This window comes from Papio anubis, chromosome 13 (assembly GCF_008728515.1).
Source record: "Papio anubis isolate 15944 chromosome 13, Panubis1.0, whole genome shotgun sequence".
NCBI classification, from domain to species: Eukaryota; Metazoa; Chordata; class Mammalia; order Primates; family Cercopithecidae; genus Papio; species Papio anubis.
The window spans coordinates 65826328-65840329 of NC_044988.1; the positions used below are offsets into that span (position 1 = coordinate 65826328).

The following is a 14002-nucleotide window of genomic DNA, read 5'->3' on the forward strand; positions in this document are numbered from 1 at the left end:
CAAACCTAAGTCGAGGCTAATTCCAGTAAGTGCTAGAGCAAAAATATGAGAAAAGTCACAACTGGGGATGGCTTTACAGAGGTGGTCGTGTTTAGCCTAGGTCTCAAAGGATGAGAATGTGTTCCACAGGCTGCGAAGGGATAGTGCAATCAAGACAGAGGGAAGAGCATGTGTAAAGGAATAAGGGCAGGAAATTGAGTCTAATGGCGTTTGGTGTGATTAGAGTATGGCTGTATGAAGGATATGATTAGGGATGAGGAAAGACACCTGGAGTGTAATGCCAAGGAATTCTGTGGATTTTGGAGAATCTCGTTTTTCCTTTTCGAGAAAGTAACTGTGTTAGGATGTCAGCTCTCAAAACCCTGGATGGTGAGGTAAAAGCGTGGAGGCAAGGATTAATGAAGAAGTGACTGAGACCAGTCAAGACGGAGCTAAAGCCTGAACTTGCAAAGTGGAGCTAAAGGGATAGACATGCCAAAAATCAGAGACAGAATCAAATAAGATTAAGCAAATAAATTTGCATGAGAAGTAAATGTGAAGAGGCAAAGACATCACTAAATTTCGGGCTGGATAGACAAGCAGCGTGTGGCTATGCTACCTGAAAAGCCCAACCTGAAAACCCAAGGTAACAGTATTACTCCTCTATCAGCTTCTAGGACCTACAGCCAGGATGGATGGATAGCTGATAATGTCAATTTGCACCACCTGTCCCTCCTCTAAGCCTACAGCAGACATCCTTGTCCCGAGGATATGGACATAACAAATAATGGTGATGACAGATACAACCTTTCAACTCAGTAGAAATGAAACATCCCAAGAACAAATGTGGCCAATGTAAAATAAATTGTAAATGTTAAAAAAAAAAAAAAAAAATTATGTGGCTCTGATCCTGCAGCATCTGAAGAAACTCTTGGAGCCTGGGGCAATTATATACATGCTCAAAGATCTAGGTCATACTTTGGAGACAATTCAGGTAGCCTTCTGGATATCTGAGTGTTCTAGGGAATGGATGTTTCTTTCTTTGAAGCCAATGGCTCCCATAATTACCTGCACATTTGGTCTGTTTCTTTTAGTTGCACCTTCAAATGACAAGTAAGACAAAGAAGCTGGCTCACTCCCTCCAACATCAACTTTGAATATATCTCCAGATTTAGCTGTCACTATGCCAATCACATGGTCTCCTTTCACTGGAACATACTACAAAAGGAAATAGAATGAGAAAACAGCCATAAATGAGAAGATACCATTGGAAGATACCTTCAGCAAGTCCTTCGTGGTTACTTTATTGTCATTAAAGAGAAAGAAATCTGATCATATGCCACTTTCGGTAAAAGAAAATCACATCATAAAGTGTCAGGTGTGCAGCTTCTGGTAGTCTGTTAATTGAGTCCAAACCCCATTATCTCTTCAGCACCCCAACCAGTAAGTTCCTAGCATTGTGGCATAAGTTCAGTGGCAAAGGAATCCTTACAACCAAGGAAGCCCATTCCATAGTTAGACAATTTTTTTCTATATGAAAGTTCTTACCTGTTCTAGGAGAAATTAACTCCCTATGACATCCACTCATTGAGCCTGGTCTTGCCCTCTGAGACTTGAACGGGCAAGCCTGCTGCTCCCTGACGTTTGGAGTTTTGAAGACTTTATAATCATGACTCACGGTCTCCAAACGTTTTTCTCTCCTGGTCGCCCTTCTCAGGCTATGTTCCTATTGTTCACGGTCCCTCTAAAGGACATGCAGAAATGGGCACAAGACTACGGTGGCTCTAGGTTTGCCTGAACAACAGAGGGCCTCAGGATCCCATCCCTTCTTCTTTTGGGAGGTCTTCTCAAACCAGGGCTATCACTCTCACGGCCGCACCACCCCTCCGCAGTCCCAGCTCACCCGCTTCTGCTGAGAGTCCACCCAGTAAACACCGCCGCCGCTGCCACTGCCGGGCTCCTTGTGACGGAGGCGGCCGCACTTGGTGACCAGCAGGCGGTCCCCACAGCGCCGCAAGCCCGGGCCGCATACAACGCGCACCCGCGAGCGCGCTCCAGCATTCAGGCTCAACGGTCGCTCCCCGGCACCGCCAGGGCCTTCCGCGTCCTCCTGTTCCGGCAGGAGCAGCTCCTCACCCGGGAGCACCACCTGACCTAGTACTGTGCGTGCAGCGCGCGCCCTGCTGCCCGCGAGATATTCAGCCGCAACAGACACAGGTTCGGCCATCGCGTGCGCCACCAAACACCGTTTCCGGTACCCTCCTTCCGCTTCCGCTCTGCTTCCAACACCCGCCCTTGAGGACTTTCCGTTTCCGGCAGTAGCTGTCCGTTGGATTTGGACCAGTTTATGAAGCTTAATGGCTGTCAGCTCACGGGTCCTTGTCCAAGGTGGCTGTGATTGTGTCTGTAGCCGACCACCTGTCTTACAGCCTAGCCGCGGGTCGGTATGAGAACTGCGCAGCTTGATCCATCAAGAAGCCTCCACTTTCAGTGTCTCGGGTCCCGTGTTTTGTGACCGGTCGCATCGTGGGGATACGAGATGCTCCCACTTAGAGTTTCCTGGGATCTCTGGAAGCTGAGCAGAGGGGCTTTGAAAACTGGACGCTGGGGCCGGGTGCAGTGGCTCACGCCTGTAATCCCAGCAGTTTGGGAGGCCAAGGTGGGTGGATCATTTGAGGTGAGGAGTTCAAGACCAGCCTGGCCACCATGGTGAAACCCTATCTCTACTAAAAATACAAAAATCAGTCGGGCGTGATGGCATGCACCTGTAATCCCAGCTACTCGGGAGGCTGAGGCAGGAGAATCACTTGAACCTAGGAGGCGGAGGTTGCAGTGAGCCGAGATGGTGCCACTGCACTCCAGTATGGACGACAGAGTGAGACGCTGTTAAACAAACAAACAAAAAAAAAAAAAAAGAAGGAAATCGGACGCTAGGTGGGCTTCTGGACCCTTCTTTCTGATTCTGCCCTCAGAAGAGTGGCTCACCTTTTAACAGGGAAAGTATATTTTTTCAAAATAAATAAAACCTTCTTGGTTGTTAGAGATCTAGTCACATTTAGAAAACACTGACAAAAATAAAATAAGGAAATAAACGATGTTTTATTCTTACCCGTTTTTCTCCCTTGCTACGTGGTAGTTCTGATTCTTTAGAGCCCAAGGTGTGGCATGAAATAGGTAATGCCTGATGAATGAACGAATGTATTCCTTTGGTGTGTATTTCTCCCTAGACTTTTTCCCCCTGCAAATATACATATTTCACATGCTTGCGATAGTCCTGCATGGCCTGGAATATAAGTAACTCAAATTTCCCTGGAGCACACTTAGTTGCCCAGGTGAGAAGCAGTTGAATTCCAAATCCATAGAGCTTCCAATCATCTGACTTTTGAGGTTATTTGAAATCACCGTTTTCTCTGTCAACTGGAACCTTCAATTAGTGCTTGATCAGATTCTCCAGCAGTGGTAGAGTTCCCAGGGTCTGGGAGGCCATGACTGACTGATGGCCTTTAACTGCCCTCCCTTTCTGCTGCTCACCTCTTTGAGGCACCTGCTTCCAATGTTATATATATATAAAATATATAAAAATATATGAAATATATAACATATAAATATATAACATATAAATATATATAATATATAAATATATTTTTTTTAGACAGAGTCTTGCTCTGTCACCCAGGCTGGACTGCAGTGGCACCATCTCGGCTGACTGCAACCTCTGCCTCCCAGGTTCAAGCGATTCTCCTACCTCAGGCTCCCGAGTAGCTAGGATTACAGGAGTGCACCACCACACCTGGCTAATTTTTGTATTTTTAGTAGAGACAGCGCTTCACCATGCTGGCCAGGCTGGTCTTGAACGCCTGACCTCAAGTGATCGGCCCACTTTGGCCTCCCAAAGTACTGGGATTACAGGCGTGAGCAACCATGCCCAGCCAAATTTTTAGATTTTTCAGGATGATTAAGACAGATCATTTCTAACACACCCTCCAAATTTGGCAAACTATTTTCCCCTGGGTATAATAAAAGGCCAACAAATAAAAGGAGCTCCCACCTCCAGGTTAGTTTCCCTGGCAAAAGTGGAAGCTCCTGTGGCAGGGACAGTGTAAATTGTGCCCGCTTCCCCACTCCAGAAGTATTCGGTGACCATGCCTGCCTCAATCTTGGCAGGCCCAAGGCCACGGCTCAAGGGCGCTCAAGGACCTCACATTCAGGTCAGGCAAACAGGCAGGTCGGGAAATGTTCTCTGGACCGTCCTTCATACACCCCATGTCGGTAGTGAAGTCTCTGGAAGAAACTTGGCCCAGATCTGGCGGCGGAGCCCTATGAGGCCCACTACCCTGAGGGGACCGCACGTGGCGAGCGGTGTAGCTCTCTCGCAGGTCAACAGCTGAAACAGGGAGGCTGGGAGGAGAGTCTTCTCAGGACCCGAAGGCGGTGGCTGGGCGGGGCTCTACTCCTGAACACCGCCTACCCTGACACGCCCAGAGCGGGTGGGGCGCGCGGGACTGCTGCGTCCCCGCCACGTCGCGCGCAGCCAAGTAGGTGCTTCGCCACCTCGCGGTCTTGCGCCCTGGAGAGAGTGAGCACCCGGACCTGGGCGACGGGAGCCCTAGGGCGCGAACGAGTGTCTGGAACCCGGTTTCAAGCCGTCGAGGGCGCGCGAGTCGGTCCTAGGGTCCCATGCGCGTTTCGCGTTTTCGAGCAGCGCGTACTTCCTCTCTCGGTTATAAAAGTGGGAAAAGTGCAACAACTGTGGAATGCGGAGGAGGCCGGAGGCCGGAGCCCGGTGCAGGTGGCGTGCGCGATTTGCCCTCTGCCGGCCCGTGTGTTTCCTTGCAGATCGCGAGGTAGATTATGCCAGTTCTCTGTCAGAGGCTGACGGGTTTCCAGCCAAAGCACTGCTCACCTTTCCAGTGCCTCTGGCCTACGTCTCCCCATTCGGAGTGTAACCAGGCTCCTTGAGATTTAAGTACTCTGGCATTTTTCTCTGGCATTTTTAGTAACTGAGGTATTGAAAATTCCGTTTGGTGTTTTTTGTTGTTGTTGTTGTTTGTTATTGTTTTTTTTTTCTGTTTTGCTTTGTTTTTTGAGGCCAAGTCTCGCTCTGCCGCCCAGAATGGAGTGCAGTGGTATGATCTCGGCTTATTGCAACCTCCACTTTCCAAGTTCAAGTGATTCTCTTGGCTCAACCTCCCAAGTAGCTAGGATTACAGGCATGCACCACCACGACTGGCTAATTTTTGTATTTTTAGTAGAGTCGGGGTTTCACCATGTTGGCCAGACTGGTCTCCAACTCCTGACCTCAAAATGATCTGCGGGCCTCGGCCTCCCAAAGTGCTGGAAATCCAGACGTGAGCCACCGCACCCGGCCATAGTGAAAATTCTGATCAGGCCCTTGCTTGCATGCACATAGTAAGCGCTCGCGTTTTGCCCAATATCTCTTGTTCCCACAATATAATTATAAACTGCTGATGTCCTGTTTCTTTGTCTAGCAGGAGAGATAACTTTCAGGATCATGAAAATATTTTGCAGAAGGAATGAATGCCATTAAGGACTTTTCGACCAGCTGCTGGCACCTATAAGTCTGGTTGCTCAAAGTTTTATCTGAGACTGTAGAGGCACAGACTTTTCCCCTATCTTCCTGGCAACTCTCCCTCCTTTACACCCTACCCCATAAAAACGCCTGCTGTCATCTCTTTGTTAAGTACAGTTGAGAGATCTTTCTCTTCTGCCTTCTTGCTTTGGCCCAACTGAACAATCCTTTCTCTATCTCCAACCACCTGTGTCTTAGTGTTTGGCTTCAGCTTTGCATCAGGTACATGAGCCTGAATTTGGGGTTACATAACATTAGTATGACACTTGGGGAAATTGCCAAATTGACCTTTGGAAAGGTTGGACCAGAATGTAGCTTTCTGGACTCCTCCCAGAACTTCCTCTTTATAACTAATCTTTGTTAGTTTAGAAGTTGGAAAGGTGGCATCTCACGGTTGCTTTTCTTTACAGACTAGTGAGGTTGGGCATGTGTTCCTTTTAACCAACACCACTAGTTGAGCATTTGCTTTCAGCCAGGAATTGAGCTGGGGAGGCCGCTGAGTCCTGGTCCCTGCCCTTGGGGGAGTTCACTGTCTCCACATGAAGATAGCAAGTGTTAAGGTGGATGCAACAACCTGAATAGAGTGTCAGCCCTGAGGGTACAGAGGATGAAATAGTTATCTCTACAAGGAAGGAAGGCAGGGGTCAGGATAGGTGTTACAAAGGAAGTGATAATTTGAGTGAATTTTTTTTTTAGTTTACTAGTTTCTAAAATTATAAATGAACTACATGCTAATTTACATACTGAAATTAACCATAAAAGTCCATGAAAGTATTGTTAACATCTTTACTCAAATACAGGATTTAATCTAAAAACATAAATGCTCACAGTTATCACTGCACAAATGAGAGACTACTTGCTACAGATGTTTTTACACAAGGATCATAACTTCTCAAACAGGATTTATTGTAAAAAGTAAAAGAACACTTTTGGTTTTTTTTGAGATGGAGTCTTGGTCTGTTGCTCAGGCTGGAGTGCAGTGATGCGATCTTGGCTCACAGAAAACCTCCGCCTCCCGGGTTCAAGCAATTCTCCTGCCTCAGCCTCCCAAGTAGTTGGGACTACAGGCATGCACCACCACACCTCGCTAAATTTTTGTATTTTTAGTAGAGATGGGGTTTTGCCGCATTGGTCAGCCTGGTCTTGAACTCCTGACCTCAGGTGATCTGCCCACCTCGGCCTCCGAAAGTGCTGGGATTACAGGCGTGAGCTGCCACTCCCAGCCCAGAACACACTTTTTCTTACCAACTACAGTTTTAAATGTGTTAGCAATTCCATAAACTATAGTTTCCTCACCATCATTCCCCAAATCTGAACTACATTCTGTTGGTTAGATTCCTATGTGGAATAACATTCAAGTTTGGTCTTGGTGTATCACAATACAGGACTGATTTTAAATACTCAAAATTACTTGGCTTTCTGGTTTCCAATAGCTTTGACATTTATCTGCATTTCTCAAGTAAGGAAACATCTTTCTAGTTCATGTTTATTTTCATTTTGTAGTGCGTGTGTGTGCCTGTGTCATGGCACCCTTTGTTAGAGAAGAGCCCCAATCTCCTAGAGAATAGCAAGAAATAGCAAGACTCCAAAGGAGATGACTAAGCAAGAAAGCAGGTTCACCTGCCACAACTCCATTGGTAACAATGTAGATGAAATTTGGTGGATCAGATGAAGAAATTTATTATTCAATACAGTATACAGTGGAAGTATCAGCATGGTATAGCACTGGTTGGCCTGTCCTCAAGTCCTATGGAGTAAATGCAATGGGCCCGGACAGTGGTTGCACATGCAGCAATTTGCACCACAACTGAGGGATCCAGGGCCAAGGGCCTAACATCTTTTGTAGCAAGTGGCAAACAAACCAGCCTCCTTCCCTGAGGGAGTGAGCTGTTGCATGGTAGTTATGCTGTGGTCATCTTAACCTACTTAAATGCCAATGTGACTAGCTAGAAATGGTTCAGTATTAGAGGAAAGTTAGGCCTTGTGTTTGGTATACTTAGCAAGCACATGCAGAGATGCTCAAGGCCACAGCAGACTGCCTTTCCCAATAGAAGTCAAGGCCTGTCATCATCTGATTCTAGCTTATCTCTGCAGTGTCATCTCATGCAATTTTTTTTAATGCTCTAAGTTTTTTTTTTTTTTTTTTTATCATTCTGGACTATTCACCAAGGCCACTTTAGCTGTTGTATTCTTCTAGCTACTGATTCTCTCCTCTTATCTCCTGCCACACAGTAAGATTCCTGAGCACAGAGAGTAACTCCTCAATAAATATAAGGCTGAAAGGGCCTGAAATTGTGACAACTACATAAGAAAACCGTGTGTCATGATGTTATTAAGGGACTATATTCATTGAATGCCTTCTATATACAAGGACCAGGCATGGATGGATCCATGGAAAAGCTTGATATATCTTTATCAGTCAAAGTCTCATCAGGAGACAAACCATGCTCATTTGAATAGAGACAGTTTAATATATGAGGAATTATTAGCTATAACAGGGTACTGGAATAAAGAAGCACTGGCTAATAAGAACTAGAGAGCTTTAGCCGGGCGCGGTGGCTCAAGCCTGTAATCCCAGCACTTTGGGAGGCCGAGACGGGCGGATCACGAGGTCAGGAGATCGAGACCATCCTGGCTAACACGGTGAAACCCCGTCTCTACTAAAAAAATACAAAAAACTAGCCGGGCGAGGTGGCGGGCGCCTGTAGTCCCAGCTACTCGGGAGGCTGAGGCAGGAGAATGGCGGGAACCCGGGAGGCGGAGCTTGCAGTGAGCTGAGATCCGGCCACAGCACTCCAGCCTGGGCGACAGAGCAAGACTCCGTCTCAAAAAAAAAAAAAAGAACTAGAGAGCTTTAAAGAGTATGGCAATAGCAGATATAAGGAACAGCTGCTACTCTAATGCTGTGATAGAGTTCCCAAGGAGGAGCCTCTCACCTCCAGCCAGGGCTGATTGAGACCCTTTTGAAGAGAGTACGGCTATGGCTCATTAAATGGCAAGAAGTCATTGGGAATCTGCCAGTGGAACTTCCCATAAATCCACCCTCTAGAATTTTCTGGCACTTTTAGGTTGCTGAGGAAATGTATTCATGGGGAGGAGTCTCCTGGAAGCCTCTGCTATAAAACTGCCCAATAGGGTGCTAAGGAATATTGCTGGCTGCCAAGTGTTTGTGGCCACCAATCAAAGCAGGAACAGATGCTGGAGAAGGTGCTGTGCTGCAGAAGTGTGCCAGTGAGCACAATGAGACCAGGAAGCAAAACCCATTCCTCCTGAAATGGCTCTTCAGGGCATTCTACCTATAAAGCATATCATCACAAAAGAGAATAAAGGAAAAAAAAAATGTAAGGCTCAGATCCATTTTCTCAGAGCAGGCAGTGAAGGATGAATTTGGACCTGAGAGACAATACATTGATAACTGGCACAAGGTCTCATGAGGTTGTGTATTAGTCCATTTTCATGCTGTTGATAAAGACATATCCAAGACTGGGAAGAAAAAGAGGTTTAATGGGCTTACAGTTCCACATGGCAGGGGAGGCCTCACAATCATGGCGGAAGGCAAGGAAGAGCAAGTCACATCTTATGGTGGCAGGCAAAGAGAGCTTGTGCAGGGAGACTCCTGTTTTTAAAACCATCCGATCTTGTGAGACTTATTCAGCGTTCTGAGAACAGCACAGGAAAGATCTACCCCATAATTCAATCACCTCCTACCACGTTCCTCCCATGACAGATGGGAATTGTGGGAGTTAAAATTCAAGATGAGATTTATGTGGGGTCACAACCAAACCAGATCAGGTGGTAATATCAAACTCATCAGTAATAGCAATAAGGTAGAGTCTGCCCATTCCCAGATAGCTTCACTGGTGAATTATACCGAACATTTAAATAAGAATCAATACCAGTTATCACAAACTCTTACAAAAAACAGAAGAGGGGGGAACATATCCCAATTCACTTGATGAGGCCAGTATTACCCTGATATCAAAACTAAAGACATCATAGGAAAAGGAAACTACAGATCAATATCCTTTATGAATACAGACACAGAAATCTTCAATAAAACACTAGCAAACTGAATCCAGCAACATATAGAAAGGACTGTATACTGTGACCAAGTAGAATTAATCCCAAGTATGCAAGGTCTTTTAACATCTGAAATCAATTAATGTATTATGCCATCTCAAAGGATGCAGAAAAAGCATTTGAGAAAGTCTAACACCCTGTCATGATTTAAAAACAAAAACAAAACCAAACCTCAATAACTAGGATTAGAAAGGAACCTCCTCCATTTGATAAAAGACGTCTATGAAAAACCCACAGATAACACTTAATAGTGAAAGACTGAAAGCTTTGCACTTAAGATCAGGAATAAGACAAGGAAGTCTGCTCTTGCCATTTCCATTCAACATTATACTGGGGGTTCTGTCCAGGGTAATTTGGTAAGTAAAAGCAATAAAGATATCTAGATAGGAAAAGAAAAATTAAAACCATCTATATTTGCACGTGATGTGATCTGGTATATAGAAAATCCTAAGACACCCACCCCTCCAACCCCCCCCACACGCAAACATTGGAACTAACACTAACAAGTTCAGCAAGCTTGCAGGATATACAAAAATTAATTATATTTCTGTACCCTTGAAATGAACAACCCCAAAATAAAACTTTAAAAATAATTCCACTATATAGCATCAAAAAAAAAAAAGAAAATATTTGGGAATTAATTCAACAAAAGAAATGTCAAACTTTTTTTTTTTTTTTTTTTTTAGTTTTGTAGAGATGGAGGTCTCACTATGTTGCTCAGCCTGATTTTGAACTTTTGGGCTCAAGCAATCCTCACATTCAGCCTCCCAAAGTGTTGGGATTACAGGCGTGAGCCATTGTGCCTGGTCAGAAACTTAAACTCTGAAAACTACAAAGTATTGTTAAAAGAAATTAACAAAGATCTAAATAATTGAAAAGGCACCCCACCCCATTTTCATGGTTCAGATGATTTAATATTATTAATGGGAGGTCATGGCAGGATGACTGAGCCCAGGAGTTCCTGACCACCCTAGGCAACAAAGTGAGACTACATCTCCACAAAAAATAATAATTTTTAAAAATATTGCTAAGATAACACTATTCCCAAAATTGAAATACCGATTCAATCCAATTTTTCTCAGAATTCCAACTGCCTTCCTTGCAAAAAATGACAAATTGCTCCTAAAGTTTGTATGGAAATTCAAGAGACTCAGAATAGCCAAAACAATCTTGAAGAAGAACAAAGTTCTTCTTTTGTCAGAACAAAAGAACTTATATTTCTGATTGCAAAACTTGCTACAAGGCTACAGTAATGAAGACAATGTTGTATAGGTATAAGGATAGACACAGATTAATGAAATGGAATTGAGATACAGAAATAACCCATCATCTTCAGCTAAAAGTTGAGAGATGGGAAAAAATATTTTTAAAAAACCCTTCATGCTTATGATTAGCTGATTTTTGAGAGAGGTGCCAAGACAATTCAATAGGGAAAGAATAATGTTTTCAATAAATGGTGTAGGCACAACTGGATATACACATGCAAAAGAATGAAGTTGGACCCCTATCTTAAACTATATACAAACATTAAATGATTGAAAGGCCTAAATCTCAGAACTAAAATTATAAAACTCTTAGAAGAAAATACAGAGGCAAATCTTTGTGACCTTGGATTTGACAGTGGCTTCTTAGATGTTATACCACCAAAATCACATTCAGGAAAAAATAGAAAAATCTGACTTTATCAAAATTAGAACAGATAACTCACTATTCAGGAGAAAAGATTTTAAAATTATATGTCTGATAAGGGACATGTATCTAGAATATATAAAGAACTTTACAACTCAATAATAAAAAGATAGATGACCCAATTTAAAGTTGGGCCAAGGATCCAAATAGACATTTATTCAAAGAAGATATATGAACAACCAATAAGCATATGCAAAGATACTCAGTCTCATTAGTCATCTGGGAAATTCAAATTAAATTACAATGAGATATCACTTCACCTCCACTAGGATGGCTACAATAAAAAAGACAGATTATAACCAGTATTGTTGTGGATATAGAAATTTCAGAACACTCATCTTGCTGGTAGAATTGTAAAATGGTACAGCCACTTTGAAAACTGAAAAACAGTTTTGCAGCTTCTTAAACATAAAGTTTGCATTATTTATACTTCTGGCTATTAATCATTATGCTATGAACATTCATGTCTAAATTTTTGTGTAAACATAAGCTTTCAGTTTTCTTGGGTATATCCTAGAAGTGGAATTGTCTGCCTACCTTTCTTTCTTTTTCCCTTCCCTTCCCTTCCCATAGCTCACTTCCTAATAGCCAAAAGTATAAATAATGCAAACATAAAGTTCCCATATAACATGGCAATTCCAGCCAGGGGCCTGGTGGCTCATGCCTGTAATCCCAGCACTGTAGAAGGCTGGGCAGGATGATCACTTGAGCCCAGGAGTTTGAGACCAACCTGAGTAACAGAGACCCCATCTCTGAAAAGAGAAGGGAAGAGAGGGGAAGGGAGGGGAAGGGAGGGGAAGAGAAGGGAGGGGAGGGGAGGGGAGGGCAGAAGGGAGGTGGGAGGGGAGGGGAGCGGAGGGGAGGGAGAAAGAAAGAAAGGCAGGCAGACAATTCCATTTCTAGGATATACCCAAGAAAACTGAAAGCTTATGTTTCCACAAAACCTTAGACATGAATGTTCATAGCATAATGATTAATAGCCAAAAGTATAAATAATGCAAATGTCCAGCAACTGATAAGTGAATAAACAAAGCATGGTATATCATACAATAGAATATTATTTAAACCTAAAAGGAACTAAATGCTAATATGTACTACAATGTAAAATTGATCTAAAAAATATGCTAAGTAAAAGGCCACATATTGTATTATTCCATTTATATGAAATGCCTTCAAACCATAGAGACACAAAGTTGCTATTTAGTTGCCAGAGGCTGGAGAGACGGGGCAATGGGAGTTATTGTTTCATGGGTACAGAGTTTCAGTTTGGGAAGACGAAAACGTTCTGGATATGGATGGTGGTGATGGATGCACAACAATGTGAATGTACCTAATATCACTGAACTGTATACCTTAAAATGATTAAAATGGTAAATTTTATGTTTATATATATTTTACCATAATAAAGAATTATTTTCACAGAAAAAGGGGAGAGAGAGAGAAAGAGATGAATTGAATGTGGCAAAATCCTAATAATGGAATCTGGATGATGGGCATATAGTTATGTTTTTAATACTCTTCTCTCTAATTTTGTTTGAAAATTTTTCGTAACTAAAAACATAATATGGAGACAGTCAAAATAGATACCTTCTTGATGACAATTCAGCCTGATGGGGCAAATATATGGAAAAACTTGTTGCAAAACAAACAACAAACACAGCTTCGACCATGCCTTTCTCCTGCCTGAACGCCCTCCAAGAGCATCATATCACCTACAGGGAAAAAACTAAGACTCTCTGTGACCCTCTCCTCTGCTCACCTTGCACCTCATTCTGTTTCTCCCTGACTTCCATTTCTTGAGCAACACCAAATCCCTTGTAAATTTACCAAACATGCCCTGATCTGTGCCATTCTTCATGCCTTGTATGCACCCTGCTTAACAATCCAGTCTCCCTCCCTCTGCTTAACCTCTCCTTAAAAACTGGCTTGATCACCAGCTCCTCCAAGGAGTATCTTCTGACCCTCTGTTGAACTGTCCCTCATCTGTGTTTCCATAGCTCACTGTCCATAATTTATCATAGCATCAAACACACCAGATTGAAACAACCAAATTTGTGCAAATGCACATACACACTCAGATCCCGAGAACCTAGAAACCAGTATATCAAAGGCATTGTGTGAACTCTGTGAAGGAGTTTCTGTACCAGGAAAAGCTCCACTAACTTAAACTTGCTAGGTGTTTCTCCAGCTTTATGAACATTTAATGTCACATATCCCTGCAGAGACCACTTAAAAGTTTACTTTTGCTCTAGGCTGAAAACAGTATACTTGAGGAAAAACAGTAACATGACTTACACCTTTGAAAATATCCACTTTTAGTTTTCACCTAAATAGTGCAGGTAATTTTGAGTCTACAAGGCTTCTGAAAAACAGCAGTGGATGCCAGGTGCTTGGGGGTGGGGAATGGGGGGTGGAAACGGGACTTCATGCCTAAGGATACGAAGTTTCAGTCTGAGAAGACGAGAAAATTCCTACCCATTGCCACCCTCCAGTTCCCATCCGAAAAGACAACTACCTTCATCTACAGCAATTTTATCCGATTTTTTTTTTTTTTTTTTTTTTTTGAGACGGAGTCTTGCTCTGTCGCCCAGGCTGGAGTGCAGTGGCCGGATCTCAGCTCACTGCAAGCTCTGCCTCCCGGGTTCACGCCATTCTCCTGCCTCA

The 14002-nt window shown here is 43.5% G+C and overlaps 1 protein-coding gene across 4 annotated transcripts in view; it reads right to left on the reverse strand.

The window, feature by feature from the left end:
- EXOSC3 (exosome component 3) overlaps nt 1–14002 on the reverse strand; it is a 36889-nt gene that overhangs the window by 18221 nt on the left and 4666 nt on the right. For 2 of the 4 annotated variants that reach the window (XM_017949727.3, XM_017949729.3), the window contains exons 1-2: nt 1883–2659; nt 1048–1197 (exon numbers count right to left, since the gene is read on the reverse strand). In XM_017949727.3, the coding sequence (XP_017805216.1) occupies nt 1048–1197; nt 1883–2206 (474 nt within the window). In that variant the 5' untranslated portion in view covers nt 2207–2659. Of the gene's footprint in view, nt 1–1047; nt 1198–1882; nt 2676–14002 lie in introns of those variants that run through there. The other 2 variants (XM_009188473.4, XM_009188472.3) reach the window with 2 other exon arrangements.